We start from the raw sequence: 21,558 nt of genomic DNA, 5'->3' as shown, positions 1-21,558 counted from the left end.
AACGCAAGTCTCCGAGGACTCTCCCCCAGTCGCTGCTCCTTGGCTCTCCTGCCGGCCCACACCAGATTGAACCTGACAGCCCCGCTGGGCCACGGCAGCCCACTTGTTATTTGTCCTTCCTCTCCGCCTTTTTGTCCATCTATCTATTACACCCGCATTTCTTTCGACCGTTTGATCGCGCCCTCATTTATTCATGTTTTTACGCTGTGTTGCAAGTTCATGTCCCTCGGTTTTTTTTCTCCCCCCACCACCTTTTTTTTTTTTTTGAGAGCATTTTTTTACTCCACCTTCACAAATCCCTCTTTCCCCAGTCGCCGTGATCCGAGCCGCTTCTTGTCGTCTGCGGGCCGAGACATTTTTGCTGAGACATCGGGGGTTAAAAGTTGAAAAGTTTGAAATTAATGAAGAGATCATGAGATCTCGAGCAGCGGGGAACTCTTGCCATTTCAGGATATTTATAAATATTCTGCTGGTGAGGAAAGGGAAAACAAGGCGAGGGAAGAAAAAAAAATCCATTGTAAGTAGACACATTAGGATTTTCTCTCCCTTTTTTTGTGGTAGATTATGAAACGAGTGACACAATAAAACACTTGCGTGGTAAATTACCAGGCTAACTTTGTTTTATGAAACTTAAATCCAAGTGTGCTGACAGGATAAAATGAGATGTCTGAATGTCTGAAACAAAGATGTGGATATGTTCCACACGAGGGCAGCATTGCACAGTGTTTAGAAATGGCCGAACACGCCGCGGCAGCTCGTGGTGTATTTGATGATAACTGGATATATTTCTCTGGAGTGGCTTTGTGGTGTAATATGGTTCAAGAAGACACACAAAGCCCCACGAGTATCGTCGTCACGGAGACGACCACTCTCATTTGTCTCAGACACATGAAAACAATTGAAAAGCTTAAATTTGCCTTGTATACGGAATCACGGGACCTTTCCACGTAAATATGCAACGTGGCACAGATGACAATAAGTTGAAAGTAAATGAATATTCATGTCGGGGGAAAAAAAACACACAAATGGCATCAGAACCCTCACTCACTTTCAATCAGGCTTTTTGTGTATAAACGCATCGCTGCAAGCCACTTTTTTTTTTCTACGTTCAGGTACTGATGTAGACCCGACCAAGGGTGGGGCAGTGATTTTTAAAAAAAATTTTTTAAGGGAGTGGGTGTTCTGAGCGTGAGACACGAGCCTGCACAGCCCACCGTTTTTTTGGCCCCCGTCCCAGGCTCCATTAAATGCCAACAAACACACACCGTACGATTCTACATTTCTTCACTATCATACATAACATCCAGCTCAACATTTACATTGCAGCACCACACCCAAGATATTATATTCATCGGCATTCACACGGCATTAAGCACTGACTTGAGACTGTTTAAAAACACAAAAACATTATTTTACCATATACATTTTCGTAGTGTAGTGTAATTTTTTTCATTATTATTCTCTGTTTTTATTATAATTTATTTATGATGGAGAAGCTGAAATTATTTCTCCCTGGGGATCGATAAAGTATTTAAATTCTGATAAGACCTCGAAAACAATTTCTATTTGACTACTCACCCGTGCAACAGTCCCCTCGACCTCCGTCATCGATGTTTAATGTCTGATGGGATCTCCGACCCTAAACAAAAAGGAACACAACAGCGATATTGATCAGATGTTGTTGGGCAAAAGTTTAAAAAAAAATAGTTCATAAGTTACAGAGGTACACACCTACACACCTGGAACTATAGCTTTCTGTTTCCAAAGCTAAGAGCTAGCAAGCTCATATCATTGTGACTCCACTAGCATGACTAGTTGACACTGCTTCTTCTTCTTCATAACAATGTAGAACAATGTCAAACTTACTGGTTTCTAGAAAACTGTCACCAATGCTGGAACATACAGGAACTATCAAGCTAGCCACACATGCGTCTGCTGAAGACTACTAGCCAACTAACTAGCAGCTGGTAAACTGTAGCTAGCAAGAGTTGCACCCTGTGCTAGCTAGGGCAGCTAGCATTAGCTAGCATTACCTTTGTATGCTACCCACCTGGCATGCATTTGGCATGATGGCATTAGCTAGCTATCTAACTTTCTGGCACAACTTACCTCTGAGCAGTTGTTCGCCTATCAGCGGGACCGACTGTTCCATCGTCCCCACAGTTTGCGTTTCCCCCAGGTCTGGTTGGTTGGACAAATGGTTGCGATTGGCTGGATGGCAGTTTAAAAAATGTCTGACTTCTTCTTCTTGAGTTTTTTTTTTTTTAAGGGGGGGATGGTTGGCAAACAACAAATTGGTGCACTACTGCCACCAGCTGGCCTGGATCAGCATTGCTTTTATTTAAATTCAAAATAAATACATAAAAAAAACTCATATCTTCTCAATTACATTAGTTTGGCTAAAGATACTGAAATGTGACTTGCTAACACTCATCTGAGTTCTTTTGAAGAATAGTACATTGAACTGTACTTTTATCTTTTGGAGGTTTTGAATCAGATGCCTTCTTTCATCCTCATATTTTTGAAAGTGTAGCATAACGTGCTCTTTTGTTTTTTTCATCAATAGATTTTCTTTTTCTTTTTCTTCTTCTTCTTCTCCTGCGTTTCTATCAGACTGGATTCATTGTGGCACATTTCCACGCTGCCTCCCCCCACAACAACCACGGGTCCAACTTCATGGGACCTGACCCTATTTATTAGCTATGCCATATTCATACAGGATTTACACCAGCTGGTTATTGATCAAATTTAAAAAAAAAAAAAAAAAGCTATGTTGTGTAGGCTTGTATTGCAGCACAACTCATTCTCATTCTTCTTCTTCTCTGTTATCAAACTTTCAAATCTATAACCAATAACCAACTGTTATTGTCAATAAACCTGCTTCTCAAAAATTCACCCAATGGGATATTGGATTCGCCTCTTGACCCTTTAACAGCCAGAACACGCCTGTCACCACCATTAACACTCTCTCTCTCCGTTGCCCTCTGGGTGAAACACTGCTGACAAAAGAATAAGATTTACAGATCATGATAAAAGTGCGAGTACCATGTTGCACACTAAACACATATCTGGCCACAGTGTGCTTCATATTTCCCTGTGTGCTCTAGCCGTCAGTAATAAAAAAAACATCATGGATGCTAGCCCGGTGTACTGGGAGTACATCAGGGTGTTTCTGCGACATTGTCAAGGGGAACAATATAGCCTATCCTCTGTTTTATCTGCTGGTGTCCGAGTGACTGATTGTTCCTGGCAGCCGTCCACCTTCACAATCGCTCAGCTTCACAGGTTTGAACCACAGATATACACCCAGCAGGTAGAGCCGATGCAAACCGGGGGCCAGTTTGGCTGCTTGTCAAGGTTTTCGTAAAATTAGCTTGTGTTCGGAGGTGAAGCTGCATGAGGCTGAGTATCACGTGGCGGTATTGTCTCCGTGTGTGTGTGTGTGTGTGTGTGTGTGTGTGTGTTGTTCGTTAATTTGCATCAGACCTTTTATCCTCGGTCAGTGTGTTGCAAGCTGCTCAACCAACTGTTCTCCGTCACAGATTGTGCCACCTACATTTTAACCACCGCAACGTGCCAAACCAGACCACATCACCACATTGTTCTGATATCCTGTGAAGAGCATTTCGAGCCCTGATTTGATAGATGTATTAAAGCAATTTTGCACCGGTGTACCTGCTTTTTTTTCTTAGACTGGCCAGCACATTACAAGACAATAAACTAACAGTTGTCAGATACACACTGGTACATTTTAAATGTACAAGAAAACTGCAGATTTCTAAAGCACTTAAGTACGTTCACTGATCTTTTATTGGTTTTTCACACTCCTCAGCCTCTTCAACCTTTTTCAAAATATACTAACGCCTTGTCCTCCTTTTCCTCTGTCTCCTTCAGACCCTTCATATGATGCTGTACGGCGGACAGGGTGGTCAAACAACATGCACAGTGGCAAAGGTGAGGAACACAAAAAATCATCAAAACATTAAGCGCCTCATTCGACTGGACACCTCTGGCACCGTGCAGTGGCGGTGGCCTAAAGAGAGCGAGAGTGTGATTCCCATGATGTGGTGGACTTTAACACATTCATCCTAAAGGTCTGCGTCGCATTAGTGGATCGTTCCAACATCCACAGAGTCTAGACGTGTGGGACAGACTGAAGATTACCACACCGTGTTGTCAGAACATGATCACACAGTCAAAAGAAGTCCGTCCGGCCCCCAGTTACTGCCTTATTTACTTTGGACCTCCGCTGACTTGCCTTCAAAATGTGTAGCTCTGTTATCTGTAGCCACCCTGCTGATGTTTTCTCTGAACTTTTTTTCTCTCTCTCTCTCTCTCTGTTCCCTGACTGTCTCTCTGTCCACAGGCTCTCCGGTGGTTACTCAGAACGTGACCAAGTCCACTGAGCAGCCCAGACCTCAGCCAGGTACCAGCTCACTTGTGTCTGTCTTTGTCCTCAGCACAGAGGGCTTAAAGTTAATTTGTTAGGACTATAGGATTTCATTTGTAGCCTAGGTGCCCATCAACATGTTCATTTTGGCTTCAGTTTGTTGGGTCACGTGCTATAATATCATAAGAGTAATCAACCAACAAAGCTCTCCTTTTGTCCGCAGATCCCTACCAGATTCTGGGTCCCACCAGCAGCCGCCTAGCCAATCCAGGTAAGAGTTAGAGCAAGCCCCTCGCCCAGTCTTTTACAATGCAACTGCTGGGAATTTGCAGTTGTTGCTTCACTGGACAGATACGAGACATCAAGCTGTTGACAATGAATTATGTATGTGGTCGTGTTCTTTGCTTGACAAGGCTGCATCTCTCTCTGACCATTGTCTTGTTTTTTTTATGCCCCGCCATCAGGTTCCGGTCAAATCCAACTGTGGCAATTCCTCCTGGAGCTCCTGTCCGACAGCGCCAACGCTGGCTGCATCACCTGGGAGGGCACCAACGGCGAGTTCAAGATGACGGACCCCGACGAGGTGGCGCGGCGCTGGGGCGAGCGCAAGAGCAAGCCCAACATGAACTACGACAAGCTGAGCCGCGCGCTGCGCTACTACTACGACAAAAACATCATGACCAAGGTGCACGGCAAGCGCTACGCCTACAAGTTCGACTTCCACGGTATCGCTCAGGCGCTGCAGCCGCACCCCACAGAGTCCTCCATGTACAAGTACCCCTCGGACCTAGCCTATGTGCCTTCCTACCACGCCCACCAGCAGAAGGTCAACTTCGTATCCCCGCACCCTCCATCCATGCCCGTCACCTCCTCCAACTTCTTTGGACCCACTGCTCCGTATTGGAGCTCACCCACTGCAGGCATCTACCCCAACCCAAACGTCCCCCGCCACCCTAACACCCATGTGCCTTCCCACCTGGGCAGTTACTATTAAAACACCCCATTGCCTGTCCATCCACCACCTTCTCAAACCTCCGCTTTCCCCCGCAACAAAGTCCACAATTGCTGACCTGCACTCCCAGTGATGCCAAACCAATGAAGACTGAATTGATTGAGGCATTTGTCCTCGGAAGAAATTTTGCTCCTAAGTAAAGGATGATTCAATTGAAGGAGTCTTTTTTATATATATATACATATATATATATGTATATATATATGCATATGTAAGAATTTATAAACAACTGGATGCTATGCTCCAAAATGGAATACTACTTACCTTTACAAGACTAGCAACTGTTTGTTTATTTTTTTTGGACGTGCGTCTGAGTTTCCTGTGCCTTTTTTGTTTCCCCGTCCTCCTGAGAGCTGCACCGACAGGTCTCCTTCCTGAAACCTTTCCAAACCAAAGCCAGAGGACAGGAGAAACAACCCGAGTCTGTCTGCCTCCGCACCCCAGACATGGGCCTATTATTCATGGGTCTCAATTTACATCCTCCTCAGTACATTATGCACATTATGCTTTAAAGCATCCGCCTTTTACGCTCATCAACAAGCCTTGTTGGGGGATTCGTATTCCCGCAACATCTACCCTTCTGTTTCCACTGGCTCTATCTGCTCATCTGTCCATCTGCTTCGTTTTTTGTGTGTGTGTGGAGAGTCTCCTGGAATTCCCTGGATAAGGAGGAGCTCTCGCAGAGATGGACTTTTCTCAGCACTGAATGAAATTTGGCAACTGGAATATGCCATTCACAATTTAATTTATCCTCCAAACTGGAAGGCTAGAGAAGAGTTAAATGCCGCAGAAGGAAGCGCTGTATGTTTTGCTGACCTGGGTCAACTCAGTTACTTAAAAAAATGCTTTCTGTGTGTTGTGTGTGGATTCCGAGATTGGCCATGTGTGTACCGTTGACTCTCTTTTTTATGCAGTTGCTGAGTCGAGATGTAATTTAAGTAATTTGCAAGAATAATTCAACCCAGGTCAGATGTTTTCAGGGGGGGGCCACACACACTCGGCTACTAAATGTTTGCCATGTTGTTGCCTCTCAGCCAATGCCATTTCCAGATGTTTTGTTTGCTCGACCATGTCAGTATTAATGTGAATGTCGTCTGGTTTGTGAAACGCGTAAAAAGGGGATACCCCCGCAGCAAAATCAAAATTTGTCAGATGTTTTCATTTGTGAAAAAAAAAAAAAAACTATAGTGGAGAAATAGATCCCGCCCCACTTAGGACCATGATTGCTGCACTTGTCTCAATCTAGAGCAGGAGAGTGCCTTTTTTTATGCCGATGTGATTATGACAACATATCAAAGCTCAAGGCTTTATGATGATAAGTGGATGTTTTTTTGTTTGTTTGTTTGCTTGTTTTTATCCAAAGTATCTTACAGTGCCATGAGCATCTACTTTTTACTATGAGGTGGTTTACTATGTGCCATAACGAGACCAAAAACCTGTTAGTGCCAATGCCTTAACTGCTGTTTAATACCATATATTTTCTATTCATTAAAGTTGGAACAGCATTATGTCTTTTAAAAAAAAAAAAAAAAGTATTGTGACATTCATTAATCATTTCCATGTCCGACCAGCAATCTGACAATTTTTGATTTTGAAGTGCCCTCTGACTAGAAACGGCTGCCACGGTGTCTCCTCCCTCCCTCTTTTGTAGGCCAGTCAGGACTGTAGAGGTTAGCACAGAGTAGTGGCTTTGCGGCAAAGTCACGTTTCGCAGACAGTCAAGTTGTATTTTTACCAGGGCTGGATCCTAGTTTGAGAGCGGCATGTGTGTTTGAATGTTAGTTTCTCACTGATCTAGAGCCCAGCAAAATGCACATGAATCTCAAGTCAGGATTTCACCATCAGCATCATCATCATGTGACAGTATCGTGTCGAAACACATCCATCTTCAGGTGTTCAGAGCTGTTAATAGCCAAAGTATTCCTTCACAGTGGCTGAGAACGGACACTTGAAACATGAATTACTTGCGACTAAGTAGTTTATCCGAGAACAAAACCGATAAAGTATGACGAGATGAAACAAAGAAATCCTCAGATTCGCAAACGCTGTGCGTTTGTCAGACCTATTTTGTATTATTTTATAAGCATCAGTCAACTAGGCATTAAAGCAACTTACTGTATAAATTATGCAGAGTTATTTTCATATGTGACACAATATAAAAAAGAAGTCAAGAGAATTAATACGAGTTGACCTCGGTCAAAATGCAAAACCTTTTAAGTCCATTTCTGCTAAGTAGTTTGTTAAGCATGTAAGCGTTTTTATATCTGTACATTTGGGCAATACTTTCTAACATTTTTTTTTTGTTTCCTTGTTATTGTTATTGTTTCTGAAATTCGGTTGTAACATCCTAAATGCCTTTAAGTGCACAAGATGTTTTCTTATATTCCCCCAAAAAAACAATAAATGCCTGCTTGAATCATAATCCAATAGCCAGGGATTCCTTTACTCTATATGCAACATGTAATTATTAGGATGGTTTCTTTCCATTTTGAATCACCTTCTTCTGCCAGGTAGCCCTACGATTGGTAGCTTTTCCTGTACATTAACGAGTTTCAGGTATTTGTTTTATGCAAAGTAATACCGACAGTATTAATATCCACAACCAGCTTCTCCCGAAAAAATTTATAGTATTAAAAAGAACCAATAAAAAGGGAACATGTAATTTGTAGCATAAAGAAATTATTGTAATGTACCCTTGTCTTCCATGTCTCACGATCATTATCAATGAAAAGGGATCTGTGCTACTTCGTATATGCAATGTATTTTGGATATCAAATATATATAAATATATATGTATGTGTGCGTGTGTGTGTGCGTGTGTATGTGCGTGCCTGTGTGTGTGTAAGTTGTGTAATTTTACAATTAACCAATGTATTATTATTATTGTTGTCATTCCTGAAATGTATGAATACCTTTTGGAAAAGGTCTTTTGTATAGGAAAATGTGACAAAATAAATTTTTACCTCTCATGTTTTTTTTGGCTTGTCTGTCTGTGGCTTCACCAGAGTGTCGTTAACAGATGAATTGGAAAAAGTATTTTCCACCAGCGAGTGATTTTGACATATAAGCATTATGTATTAATTTTAGTGTAGTTTCCGTGTATCGATATACGTCTGCATATTTGGCTTCATACAAACACCCTTATGGGTTAAACACCCTTATGGGTTACTTCTCTTTCGGAACAGAGGTTGAAATGACAGGTGATTTAACAACCTGTGTCTCCATGGCGTCAAATGGCAGCCACAGTCTGGCAAAGTGCCCTATTAGTTTGCATTTAGAAGCACAACGACAGAAATATGTATCACGCACACAGGGAATAGCCGTCAAGAGACCATTTTTAAAAATCTAAATATGCCCGCGAAGCATGTATCCTCTCTATGCTGCTTAGCAATGATGCACATTCGTCAACATTCATTATCTTTCACCCGGGCTTTGCTTATTACTCTGTCACTTGTTACAGCGACATCCCTGGGCGCAGGCACACACACACACACACACACACACACAAACACACACACACACACACTCACACGCGTAAGACCGAGCATATGCAGTTCATTAGAAAAGGTCATAGTGGGAGGTCGGCCTTAACAAAAAACCTGTCAAAGCCTCACGCTAGCATACAGCATGTGCTGCTATTTTGCTATGAATGGAGAGTTCTGGTTTCATGTTCAGGCAAAATAATGGGCAGCAGGCGACAGCTTTCATCTTGCCAACGCCGCCGCCGCCGCGTGTCGTGTTTGGAATCCCTGTTTGCTGTCACAACTTCACTTTGTTTACGGATGAAAAGCCGGTGATGGGGGCTGGCACCTGTCATTATGTTGCTTTGACCTTTTTGATCACAGGCCTCATATAAAGTTCAGGCCACGTAAGAAAGCAAATAATAAAACATCACAAGTATTTCTTTCCTTTTTTTAAAATGCAAAAATAGCCTTTATAACAATGTATACCTCCCCCCCATATCAAATACAAAAAAAGACTTTACAAACAAATTTGACTCTGATCAAAGTACAGTCATTGCTGCATGCAGCCATATCTTTACGCATTTCCTGAGAGCTTTGTTCTCTCACAATGTCTTCACTCGAGAGGAAAACCACAGTTACAGTACATCACACAGTGGCTTCAGAGCCCAACCCTTTTGCTAGTGACTTAGTGTCTGAATAGTTCAAGCATACGCTAATGCTTCAAGTCCAAGTGTCTCTTTATGCACGACAGCCTACAGTAGCATGAATTGTTGAACAACTACTTTATCGTTTTCTCACTAGAACTGCCCCCCCAACATTGGTCCTTCAAGTAATTGCCAGACGTACGTACAGGACAATGCATTTGCCATACTTGGTAAACCAGACGTGCAAGGTCAAAGGTAAATAAGAACTATTTGTCTTCACATACCGCAAGAGCACACGTGTACTTGGAAATAAACTTTCTCTTTCTGTTCTTGAATTGTCGCTTGACCATCTTTCACGACCTCCCTTTAGAAAACAGGTTTCGGGTCAGTACACAGTGGCAGGTGTGGCTTTACATTCAAATTACTGTCCTGTCCCACAGACTGATTCCTTATCTCTGCCGAACACAAACGAATGACGAATAAATAGGTTTTCATTACTTCATATTTAAATGCTACAAAATGTGCTGCCTGCCATCAGGTCACCGCACCTGCCTCTAGCTCCAGTTTGTCCTTAAGTGTCTTCAAGAGTTTCTCATTGAGATACAGATAAGTCATTGTCTCCACCGCCTCACAACTTGGTGACATTTGGGGGATCGTTGATGTTGATCACTTCAAAGCCCGGGTTGTCATGTCCCTCTCTGGAGTGGTGGTGGTGGCCCTTGATGTTGTGGAAACAGTAGGCACAGTGTGCAGTAGCCACATGCACCACCTTGGAGAAGTTGGAGAAATCTACTCTGTACTTGCCCTCCTTGCTTCTGGAAATGATGGGCAAGAAGTTGTAGCCCCACATGATCTCCGAAGGAATAAAGGAGGTCCGCACTTGGCAGGAGGAGCTGGTGGACTCCGCCGTGCCGTCCAGGAAGACGACCAGCTCAAACTCTTGCTTGTGGAGCGTGTCCACCGCCATCTCGAAGAAAGGGCTGCTCTTGTCAATGATGTGGTAGAGCGTGAGTGGGCAAACGAAGAAGAGGTTGTCTTTGCCAGCGTCCACCGTGAAGTCGATATTCATCTGGTCCATGATGATCGTCTCCCCGTCTGGCGTGTTTGTCGTTCTCAGCAGCTTGCCGTAGAGCTGGCTTCCTATCATCAGGGTCTTGCGCAGGTTGGCCACTCTGATTGACAGGCAAAGAGAGCCGTTTTTGGGGCTGATGACTGCCATTTCACTAAATGAGATGGTTTTGGCCCTCTTTTTAGGCGAAGAGATTTTGGACAGGATCACTCCGCACATGAAGCAGTTGATGATGGCTCCGAGGAGGGACTGGATGATGAGAAGGGCCACAGCACCCGGGCAGAGAGGGGTGAGCGCTCGTCCACCGTACCCAATAGTTGTCTGGGTCTCGAGGGAGTAGAGGAACGCTGTGGTGAGACCTTCAACATTCTCAACGCATGGAGTGTGACCCAATGGGGGGCTTTGCCATGTCAGGTCTCCATTACTGCGGCAGATCCAGTACCACAGCAGGCCAAAAATGAACCAGCTGAGGGTAAAAGAGGCGATGAAGAAGAAGAGAACAAAGCGCCAGCGGATTTCCACAAAGGTGGTCCAGAAGTCAGCCAGGAAGGCAAAGTGTTCGCTGTACTTGATGTTTCCGTATTCGATGTTGCAGCGACCGTCTTTGGTCACCAGTCTGGCCCTGCGTTTCTTTCGCTCAGCCAGAGTTTCGTGGATACGTTTGTTCACGGATCCGAACATTTTCCACGAGCCCACGACTCTATAAGACAAGAAAAACAAATGCAGAGACCATATAAGTACAAAGTAGAAACACGAATCACCAAGCAGTTGTCTTGAGAACGTTTTCTGAAGGAAACAATGGCCCAATCTGGTGATGAGAAATAAAGAGGCGCCTGACATGAATGCGAATTTTACACTATTTGTGAAAGGCAAGAACAATCTGACTCACAGTTGATTCGACACTGCACCTGGGGCCCCACCAGTCTATGGTAGCTCCATTATACATATATATAAAAAAAGAAATCTTTATGAATGTGAGTAATAAACTTCATGCAAATAACCAATATAATTCATTGGGACTCCGCTTTGCATTGCATTCCCTATCACTTAACCAGACACAGGACCCTCTCAGACTGTCAGTCATCCTTAAATACTATAATCTATATAATAAAAATGTCACGATGACACTGCTTGTCAGAGAGAAGGAAAAAAGGATGATATGCGAGCGCATATTGTGCCGAGGGGGGGAAAAATCCTTTTCAGCAACATTTAGCTCCTAGAAAGCAAAGAATGACTCTGAAATTGAGATTGAAGCTCTTTAAATGATTGAATTTCTGAAAACCTCATCATCAGTTCTATTGAACACACGTGCCCATCTAGTATCTTTCTTGGTTTACTACCTCCAAGTTTTTCTCCTCTCAGTGCTTATGTTTAGTCTCATTTGTTCCGAGCTGCTCTGTCCCTCTGCAGGTTTTAATCCTCGCTGAAATGGGTGGATGCAGTGCTGCAGTAAAGACCTGAAGTTAATAGGAAACAAAAGTTTCCACTGAGGCACAGCACATCGGAGCTCCACTGTACATAAACCAGATCATTTGGGAATAATGTTGGTCTTGTTCAAGTGTCTCAACACAAGGATCATCTTTGTTTGCCGCAACAAGTATATAAGCGTCGCATTAAAAAGCATTTGGGCAACTCCCTGCAAAGAAATATTCCAGCCACTCACAGACATAGCAATCTTTGACTTTACTCAGGCTCTGGGGTTCTCATAAGTCTGGAGCTTGATGCGTTGGTTGACGGCCAGTATTGGCTGCACAGAGGTTTTCCAAAATAAGTATGGCCTCTGTTCTCGCTAAGTCATGCAAACTGGCCCGTTTGGATCGCGCAGTGCTTGTTAGAGAGTGTGAAATGGGACAAAACGATCGGTGCAGCCAGTTCACGTTTCTTGTTTTTGAGATCTCAAGGCTCACATGCAGTCGTGCTTTTTTTTGCCAGAAGAAATCTGATCGTCTCACTTTGATCCTTTTCATTCCACATCATTATCATTGGGGCAGCATGTTTCAATACTGTAATAAATGTGCTGATAGAATGTCTGTTCTTTTTTTAATGGAATGTCTGACAAGTTACTCTAAATTATTGCTTTTCCACGGGAAAATAACTACTCCTACAAACGAAGGATCCACAAAGCTCTAAATATAAGAGTGATTTGGTTTCAAAGCATCCGTGACCTTCATATTGAAAATAGTTATAAATCAAACAAAGACAAATAATCACTATCATCTAGCATTTATAATTGTTCCCCTGCCTGTTGTTTGTCGTCGATAAAACGGTTTCTTCTTCGATTAAGCTGTTGCATTGTGGTCAAAATACACTGGTTCAGACTCATTCAAATTATTTATTTTTATTTTAACGGTTTCTTTCTTTATGGGCATTAAATCTACATGTAGGAATGAAATGAACTGTCATTGTAAACATGTTTTATCATTCCACCAGCTCCTTGAACAACAGTTAAAAGTTGGGAAAATGTTCCTTTCCTTTTTTTTTCTCAATAAATCATAATAGGAACAACAACAAAACTTGGCTGTGGGTTGTTTTACTAAAAACTCATTCTTTCTGTTTAGGTCAACATGATGCCGCATATTTTTCAGACTTATTCTAATGTCAAGGGAAATCTACTTTAATTATACCAATCTTTAAAGTGCAGTGTGTCTCTTGCATGATTCTACGCAGAGCAGGGATTCAGCAGCACATTCTGATTTAAAAGGGAGTCTCTAATGAGCCTCGGTGCCAGATTTGCAGCAAATGTCTCCTTTTGTAAGTGAGATACAAGCCTCCTTTATGAGTTAATATCTACAGTATATGTACAAGGGAATAAAACTGATTGATACATCTGCAGATCCTTTCCTTTCTTTCATTAATGTGGAATGACAGTGGCAAGTCCGTCTCTTAACTGTGCCACAACTGTTTACACTGAGACGTGGCACGAATGTACAGCTTCCTTCAGACGAAAAACTCACCTCCAACGATACCAAGCGAGACTTGTTTGACGCACATCCAAAAGCGGGTCGGAACTGTCCAGCCCTCCCTCTCTCTCTCTCTCTCTCTCTCGTCCCCGCTGTGTGTTTGTCCTGTTCACAAGTGATCGACGCACGAGTTTAGGTGTGTCCTCCTCGTGTTGCCTGTTCCACAGCACCTGTGTGCCTTTATACTGCCCCGTCCAGGTGATGTTTACGCCCCACAGAGACATTAAGTCCCCCCCCCACACACACACACACACACACACACACTCATGTGCATACCCTCCCCGCCCCCCACCGGCTCTATCAAAGTCGTGTTTACCCCACAGATGCCTGACACCGAGGGCCAAGCTGACCTCTATCAGCACACACTCCCAGACTTCTACAGTTGTTTCTGGTTTGTGATTTTTTTTTCTTTTTGGAACGCAAGGTTAAGTTTACGGTTCTGGCTGGTACTCTGCGCGTCACCGACGAACCGCCCGCGAGGCCATATTTACTGTAGACACACGTTTTTATTGGCACTGTTTTAGGGGGGTGGGAGATCCATTCTTTGCCCCCCCCCCCCTCTCCCCTCCTACTGCGAGCACACGTCGGAAGGTTTCCTCTGTTGGCGCTCTCCCGAGAATGTGCGTTCATGAATAAAAAAAGAAGAGGGGATTTCAGTCATCGCCGTGAAACGTGTTTGACATGTTGCAGACGTGGTATTGTCACTATCTATCAAACGTCGGCCATTTCGCTCCGGGCGACGACCATTTTTTTTTTCTCCCTCCCTTTGCCACGACCGCAGGGCCGCGTCGGGACGGAGTGTCGGGAGCGAAAGGCCCGGAGAGGAGACGGGAGTGAGACGGCAAAAGGCTGCGGCGATTAAAAAGATGAGCTGCTCCGGAGGAGGCGACGGGACGCGAAAATCAGTCCAGGAGCACGAGCTGTTCTGAAAAGTTGTGTATCGCGATGGGAGTCATTTTCCATCGCCATTGTCCCCCCCCCCCCCCCCCGGCGAGAGTGACAGGACACGCTGCAGTATTACCTTACACGCCGCACATTGTGTGTACACTGTCGACAGCCACAATACATAACCGTTGACACACAACAAGACGTTGTTGTTGTTTTGTTTGTTTTCTATCCAAAGCCATGCTACTGTTAAAAGATGACACGCTTTTTTTGTATTTAAGTTGTTTTTTTGTTGATTATATTCAGAAGGTGATTTGCCTCTGTTGTTTGTTTAATCAACTCCCTTGTTACTTTCCCCCCCCCTCCTCATCCCTTTCATATCAGACAATAGGTACGTGCACTGATTGTCGGACTGGTTGAGCAACTTAACAGTTTGCGGAGGCAAACGATGGATTGATAGCAATGCAACCCGAGACAACTGCCGCCACTCAATGATACTGACAAAAACAAAAGCGTTAAGAGACCCTCGGGTAACGAGGCCGTTTCCATTCTTGTGACGAAAAAACGACACGAGAACTGCGATCGGCACCTACGTGCGCTCTCTTCCCCCTAACTACAGATTGGTGGAATTTAGTGACGTCGTTGGCGATAATAAAACGTGCAATGTCCTTAAACAATGTCATAAACGGGAAAGTAATTATGTTTTGCGTACTTGACGAGTGAATGCAATACAAATCGTCTTTCTTGGAATTTTACTTTTCCCTAATTACAACTGAATTGTTTCCAAACCAAAATCTACGACAAATGTAATAAATCCAATGGGTTAGTTTAACGAGATTAGATAATGCACGGGCGCATGAATGTCGAATACGCATCACAGGATGATGCCGCTATGGGAAGAATATATTTCTAAATATCCATGCATCCATATCTAAACCACATATTCCAAGATCAGGATCACAAGATCATCATACCATGGTGCCAAATCCATTGGGCGAGCGGTGCACACTTGACAGGTCGTCAGTCGGTCAACAGGGCCAACAAACAACCAATCACAGTCATGTTCACACCTACGGTCGATTTGCATGTCCTTGGACTGTGTGTGTGTGTGGGGGGGGGGGGGCAGGAGAAAACCTGAGAACACCACAGTGTTATTGTAATTATGATCCTACTTTTTATTCACTGTTGCAACATCTGGCAGACAATGGCTGTTTCTCTCCGGGTCAACTGGAGGAGCAGTGTCGGTTTCTGTGTCCGTCAATCAGCTTCAGGGCCAAGAGGGCCGGCGGCAGACAGTCACCGTTACCTGCTAACCGCAACCATTCATCAGGTGACGAAGTGTACGAAAATGATCAAACGGGATGCTAAACGTCGCAGCTCACACTTGTGTTTGATCAATAGATCTGAGAGATCCCCGGAACTGTAGTGTGAAAATAAACTTCTTTAGCACAAGATGGTGTGTGTGTGTGTGTGTGTGTGTCTTCTCTGTGAGTTCGCACAGTCATGCGATCAATTGTTAATGTGAAGGCTGTTCTGTTAATCTGAAAGAAGAACCTGTTCGATTGTGTTGTATTTGCCTCATATCGTCAGAGTCAAAAAGCACTGACAATTAAAAAGAAGAACTGGACTGGAAACTCATTTCATATCTCATGGGAACGAGTGGGTTCAAAGGGTCAGAGCCAAACGCTGCATGAACAATGATCAGCATCTTTGAGCAATTTTGATTCTGCTGAAGATTTGTCACGACCCCGTTTGAGATTCCTAACCCCGCCTCGCCTCAGCCCCTCGATGGTTCCCCTCGCTTGACCTGAGCTTTCTTTCACATATTTACTCTGAATAATCAGGTCCAGACACCATGTGGCACACGTTCTCACATACTGGACATATTCCTTTTGGATTAGGCGAGGGGGGGCGTGCGGGAGTACCTATAGAGACGCCATCGACAGGCCCCCCCCCCCCCCCCCCCCCGCTCGCTGTGAAGTCTGCGGACAATGACCGTCTTTGTCCGGACATCATAAAGATTTCATATTAGGGAGCCTGCAAGGGGGTAAGGTCTGTGATATGTCCAGTACAAATGATTGGGTAGTACGCAGCCCCTTCGGTGAGCGTCTGGAAAAGTTCAGTTGCCGTGTGTAGTGATGTGAAAGCAACCCCATTCATTATTTAGAGCTGAACAAGGCAGAAGACTCAGAGATGCAGGCTCAGACACAAAGGCAGATCAGTTGAGCAGAGTTTTAATCAGTCCAAGTCGGTCCACAGGGAAACAATCCGTCGGCAAACGGTACAATCAAGGAGCGGGCAAAAGGCAACTGGTCAAAAAGCAGGCGATGGTATGACACACTCATGGACTTACACGACATCCTGGCTGGAACGAGGCGACACTAGAGAACACACAGCGAACTGGCAACAGGAAGTGAGACACAAGGGGTTTAAGTACCCGGACAATCAGGGGATGACGAGACACAGGTAAGCACTTCTGGGCGGGGCAGACAATCACGCGAGGGGGAAACTTGACTGGGAGAGGGACTTCAGATCTGAAGTTGCTGGTGTGAAGTCTGTCGGAGGTGTTCGTTGAAAAACGCGGGGTGAAAATTTCACAAAATTTGCACACAAAAAAAGCAAAATGGCCGACTTCCTGTTGGTCAGATCTCATGGCTACCTCTTATTTTTTTGGAGGTCTTGATGTGATACACGTGCCTGCCAAATTTCGTTTATCTACGTCACACGTAAGGTAAGGGGGAATGTGGTAAGAGGTTTTGTTGAGTTTTTTTAGACACAGCCACACCCGAGACCCCTAAAGAATCACAGTTAAGTGCCTCGGATTGCCTCGAATTTGCGGAATAATAATAATAATTCACTCAATTACAATAGGTCCTCGCTCTGACGTTCTCAGTGGAGCTCGGGCCCTAAAAATGATCAAGAACTTGACTAGGAGTGGGACGTGACATTAATATATTCAATTTCTGCCAATTAGATCCCCCTACATCCTTTAAGGGTGATCATGCTGCTTCTTTTCTTTTTCATTTTCTTAGAAATCTTAAAAAAAAAAAAAAACTTTTAATTGCAAACCACAAAAAAAAAAAATCCCTTGAAGTCAGAATAAATTATGAAAAAAAACCTTTTGATCAATGTTGGTGTGAATAGAAAGGAAACTTTTTTTTGGAAGTTGTGGCTTTTTTTTTTCTTTTTTCGCTTGTGGTTTTGATTCAGATGTACTTTGGTAACACAAATATTATCGCATTCACCGCGTGGCTTCATATTTTGAGATCTGCATGTGTATGAGCAAAATCATTGGCGCATAGGGGTGGGGGCGGCGGGGGTGTACACTGATGACCGCCATTTCGCTGTGTCATCACGTCAGCGCAGCATTCATATTCCTTATCCATCTTTCTCAGGGTAAAAAAAATGGCAAAGTGCTAAATGCCAAGCGTTTGCAAAAAAACCCCGAGCTGTGCAATTTCGCCTCAAAAGCGTTTGCTCTTCGTGACAACACGAGAAGACCATCTTGTTCCGGAAAAATTCAGAGATGCAGGAGCGGGGGGGGGGGGGGGGGGGGGGGTCGTTGTGACGATAACGATCTTGGTTCTCTATATGCAAACAGTATTGGTGCCTTTGGGTGCGATGTGCATATCAATAGGAGCCTGCAGACGAGTTGCTTTGGCTGTCAAGGCTGGATGACGACACTCGGCCGAGGGGGGTTTCTGCTTCAGGATTTTTAGAATTTCTCCGCAAAATAATGGCACCGTGTCCTGGGCTTTTTACCGTGCACTTCATCATCTGCTGATAACCACAGTTGCTCCACAAGACTGAGATAACCTATTGGGGCTCACTGGGATATGTACACTGGTTTGGCCTGGAAGTGTGTGTACGTGTGTGTGTGTGTGTGTGTGTGCAGGGGGATGTAAAGGGTCTTCAGGGAGATTAAAAGGTTCCAAGGTCACCGGGAGTCTTTTCTTCATCACCCAATATTTGCATTTGAGCCGTGTTCTTCCCGGCGTACGCCGAGCCACTCCAACGACTCCAGCCTGATTAGGAAGAGACGCCGCCGGAATACGAGAACAAGAAAGAGAAAGAAAGGACAAAAAACCAAAGCTAAGAATAACTTTTTTGCTCTCGCTCGCCGCCCAAACGTTTCTTCCGCGGGAGCGGTGAGTGGCATGTGTGGAACGAGGTGTGAATTAAATTTTTGCACAATGCACCGTGGAGGGACACGCGCTGGCAAAACCCCCATGGGAACATTGACCCATTGTTTGTCCGCATGAGGGGATTACACCTGCTCTCAGTTGTGGATACGACTACACAACCGCCGTATCACATGTCAAGTATTTTCACAGTAGTTCTTATTCTCCTCTATCCGTCTTGACTAATAACGAAGACAAATCTCTGCTCGGCGGTGGTTATAACCGTGGCCTGACAGGGTTTTCCCCGGGTATTGAAATACAAGCGCTGTGCCTCCGAAGCCTTGTACATTTCAAACGCTTCACATGAACGTCTTGGAGTCAGGAAGGTTCCAGAGATCTCGGACGACAAGAGTCCTTCTGCCTGCAAGGGGGGGGGGAGACAGACTTTGCCTCTCAGTAAGAGCTCAGCATGACAGCCGTTCCCAGAGGACTCTCACTTTTAGTAGATTGCTGTGTACGGCGTGGATGCCAAACCGTCCTGACAGTGACGGCCTTGGATGGGAATATAGCTACACACTGCGGGGACCGAACCACAGGCTGGAAATGTTAAGTGGACATTGACTTTTTTGGGGGATGCGGGGTGAATATCTGGCCACCAACGAAATCATTTCCTGACTGCATGTGCCTCTACAGCAGACGGAAGCGAACAGAGAAAAGAATTCTGGGAGCTCATTTCATTTGCTCTGTCACACTATATGGTCTGGATCCGCCGCCATTGGGAAGTCATTTCGCGCCAGCGGAGAGCTTGCCGGTCCAATCACAACCGATTATCCGATAGAGGGCGGGGTTTATACCATGAGGGGGAGAATAAACAACCAAGATGGCCGCCGCTGAGGAACGAGCGTTTGACAGATTTCTCCCACAAAAACGACAACACTTGAAAATGAACTGAGAGGTTCCAGACTAATGTGCATGTTCAGTATTGTCAGTACAGTCGGACTCTGGACAATCTCCTGCCACGTTCTTCATAAGTGAACGTCAAACCTCCTGAAAATGTCCGGACCCAATCATGTGCGTGAAACAGCTTCTGCCCTCCTTCAGGCAATCAACCTGAATCTGCAGTTTCATCTTTTTACAGCTTTTATAGATTTGATAAAACGTCCAAAATGTTTCACATGTGGAATATTACATTTGAACAAGACTTTAGCCCTAATAAGGAATAAGGAACCCCCCTCCCCGACCCCCACATCCAAGACATTTGAAGCAGTCAAACTTCCTCCAAGCACAGAGCGGTGGTCAGTGATGAGGTACAATCTCTCCGCAGTACCTCTTTCGACCACATAGTGTCACTGTGCCTGGATTCAGACTAATTATAATAATAATAATAATAATAATAATAATAAATTTCATTTAGAGAGCACTTTATAAACTAAAGCTAAAGCAATCTCAAAGTGCTTCAGAGTAGATCAAAATAAATAATAATAAAAATAGCTTTAAAAAGGAAAGAAGAAAAAATATTAAATATGAAACAGCAGCAGATCAGTTATGGCTCAATTGTTGTTGGTTAAAACTGACACATGGATCTCTACGTAGAAACATATTTATTAGTTTACAACTTGAGGAAAATCTACTTCATGGAACACTCTTATGTTATATTAGGATTTTATTGTTGACATATTAAAGAGAGAAATGATCTTCTACTGCCAAATAGAACTCTTCTCCAACGTGTGTTTTCATATGAAAGTGTTCTCACTCTGACGCAAAGTGCATCAATCTCAATTGTTGTTTCGGGGAAAGTGTTCAGTGGCCATCGGATAAGATCTTTTACGACGCGCGTATGGATCTGCTTTATCTTAGGGGCCCTTCTCCGTGTATACTTGAGAACTCACTAGGGCACTGGATTTAAAAAAAAAAAAACACACGCTCCCAGCATCTCTAAATTATGTATTCACATATAACAAGCGCGGCTGCTGCGCGCTATATAGATCTTCACACTCGCGCATAATTCATAATTTAAAATACTAATAGATGGACTCAATTCGCTTCCCCTGAAATGACACTGTGTAGATATGAGAAAATTAGGTTGGAATGGCACTTACGCTCTTAACTGTTGGTTGCCTTTTCCCCCGCCCTCTCTTTTGTATAATGATGTATTGGCTCAATATATTGACAGAGATGAATTTGAGCCAGTTGAAGCTGCGCCAGCTTTTTCTCGGCGAGATCGTTCAATAATTTACACGCTTGCCATTGCAAACGCACCTCACCTCGTCATGCGTTGGCCTCGGCTTCTTTGTGCAAAGACCAAATGTCAAACATTTGGTCTTTGCATTGAGCACTTGAACATTTTTTCATGTAGCTCGTATGCAGCGGCGGCGCTGGTTCCGCTTCAACGGCAACTGCTGCTGCTGTGGAAGAGCTTAGACTCATTTGTAGACGCGCGTTGACTCCCGCTCCGCTTGTCGTCTAGTGTTTGTGGCGTTGCGTTCGTCCCTCCCCCTTTAGGTTTTTCCCGAGGCCACTAATAACAAACGCAGTTCATCGCGGTGCCATAAGTTCCGACGCGGCAATCAGTCTGAGCTAATGAAGCCCGGGAGGGAGGTGAGAGGAAGCAGAAAGGAGATGGGACGGAGCCACGGGGGCAGTGGATGGGCAGCGTGAGGCTGGTGGTGGGGGTGGAGGAGGACAGAGGATACTGGAGCCGACGGAGCGGAGAGAGGATTAAGAGAAATGACACCTCCCCCTCACCTCCCTACCTCCCTCCAGTCCACTCGCGGAAGAACTAATTCCTTTCCTCTCCCCCTCAGTTACGATCCTCTGTCCACCTGATGGCCCGACACACTTTCCGACCTCGGGGGGGCCTCGGTGGGCGAGCTGACCCCCCCCCCCCCCCCCCCCCCCCCCTCTCTGAAGAACTGTCTCAGCGCAATGGGGGCAAATCAATTATTCACATGACGTATAGTTCCCGATTTCTATGCAAATTCACGCCTCAGCGTTTACGTGCCGTGTGCGACGT

At 44.5% G+C, this 21,558-nt stretch overlaps 3 protein-coding genes across 11 annotated transcripts in view; 1 reads left to right on the top strand and 2 right to left on the bottom strand.

Moving 5' to 3' along the window:
• ets1 (v-ets avian erythroblastosis virus E26 oncogene homolog 1) overlaps positions 1-2,156 on the bottom strand; it is an 83,664-nt gene extending 81,508 nt beyond the window's left edge. The window contains exons 1-2 of one of the 2 annotated variants that reach the window (XM_047335828.1): positions 2,110-2,156; positions 1,579-1,639 (exon numbers count right to left, since the gene is read on the bottom strand). The gene's annotated coding sequence lies outside the window, so the exon portion shown is untranslated. The remainder of the gene's footprint in view (positions 1-1,578; positions 1,640-2,109) is intronic. The other variant, XM_047335829.1, reaches the window with a different exon arrangement.
• The window catches only part of fli1 (Fli-1 proto-oncogene, ETS transcription factor), a 32,607-nt gene extending 24,236 nt beyond the window's left edge, over positions 1-8,371 (top strand). For all 8 annotated transcript variants that reach the window (XM_047335836.1, XM_047335833.1, XM_047335832.1 and 5 more), the window contains 4 exons: positions 3,895-3,954; positions 4,367-4,426; positions 4,614-4,661; positions 4,855-8,371. In XM_047335836.1, coding sequence (XP_047191792.1) covers positions 3,895-3,954; positions 4,367-4,426; positions 4,614-4,661; positions 4,855-5,384 — 698 coding nt within the window. In that variant the 3' untranslated portion in view covers positions 5,385-8,371. The remainder of the gene's footprint in view (positions 1-3,894; positions 3,955-4,366; positions 4,427-4,613; positions 4,662-4,854) is intronic.
• A 924-nt stretch (positions 8,372-9,295) lies between these two features.
• Positions 9,296-13,690, bottom strand: kcnj1a.1 (potassium inwardly rectifying channel subfamily J member 1a, tandem duplicate 1). Its single transcript, XM_035623827.1, has 2 exons — positions 13,534-13,690; positions 9,296-11,279 (listed from the first exon to the last, which is right to left on the bottom strand). Exon 2 carries the CDS (start codon positions 11,258-11,260, stop codon positions 10,139-10,141), a length of 1,122 nt encoding a protein of 373 aa, XP_035479720.1. The 5' UTR covers positions 11,261-11,279; positions 13,534-13,690; the 3' UTR covers positions 9,296-10,138.
• Positions 13,691-21,558: the final 7,868 nt, after the last annotated feature.

This window comes from Scophthalmus maximus, chromosome 11, assembly GCF_022379125.1.
Source record: "Scophthalmus maximus strain ysfricsl-2021 chromosome 11, ASM2237912v1, whole genome shotgun sequence".
NCBI classification, from domain to species: Eukaryota; Metazoa; Chordata; class Actinopteri; order Pleuronectiformes; family Scophthalmidae; genus Scophthalmus; species Scophthalmus maximus.
The sequence above is the reverse complement of the archived record's forward strand: the minus strand, read 5'-3'. Positions and strand labels throughout refer to the sequence as shown.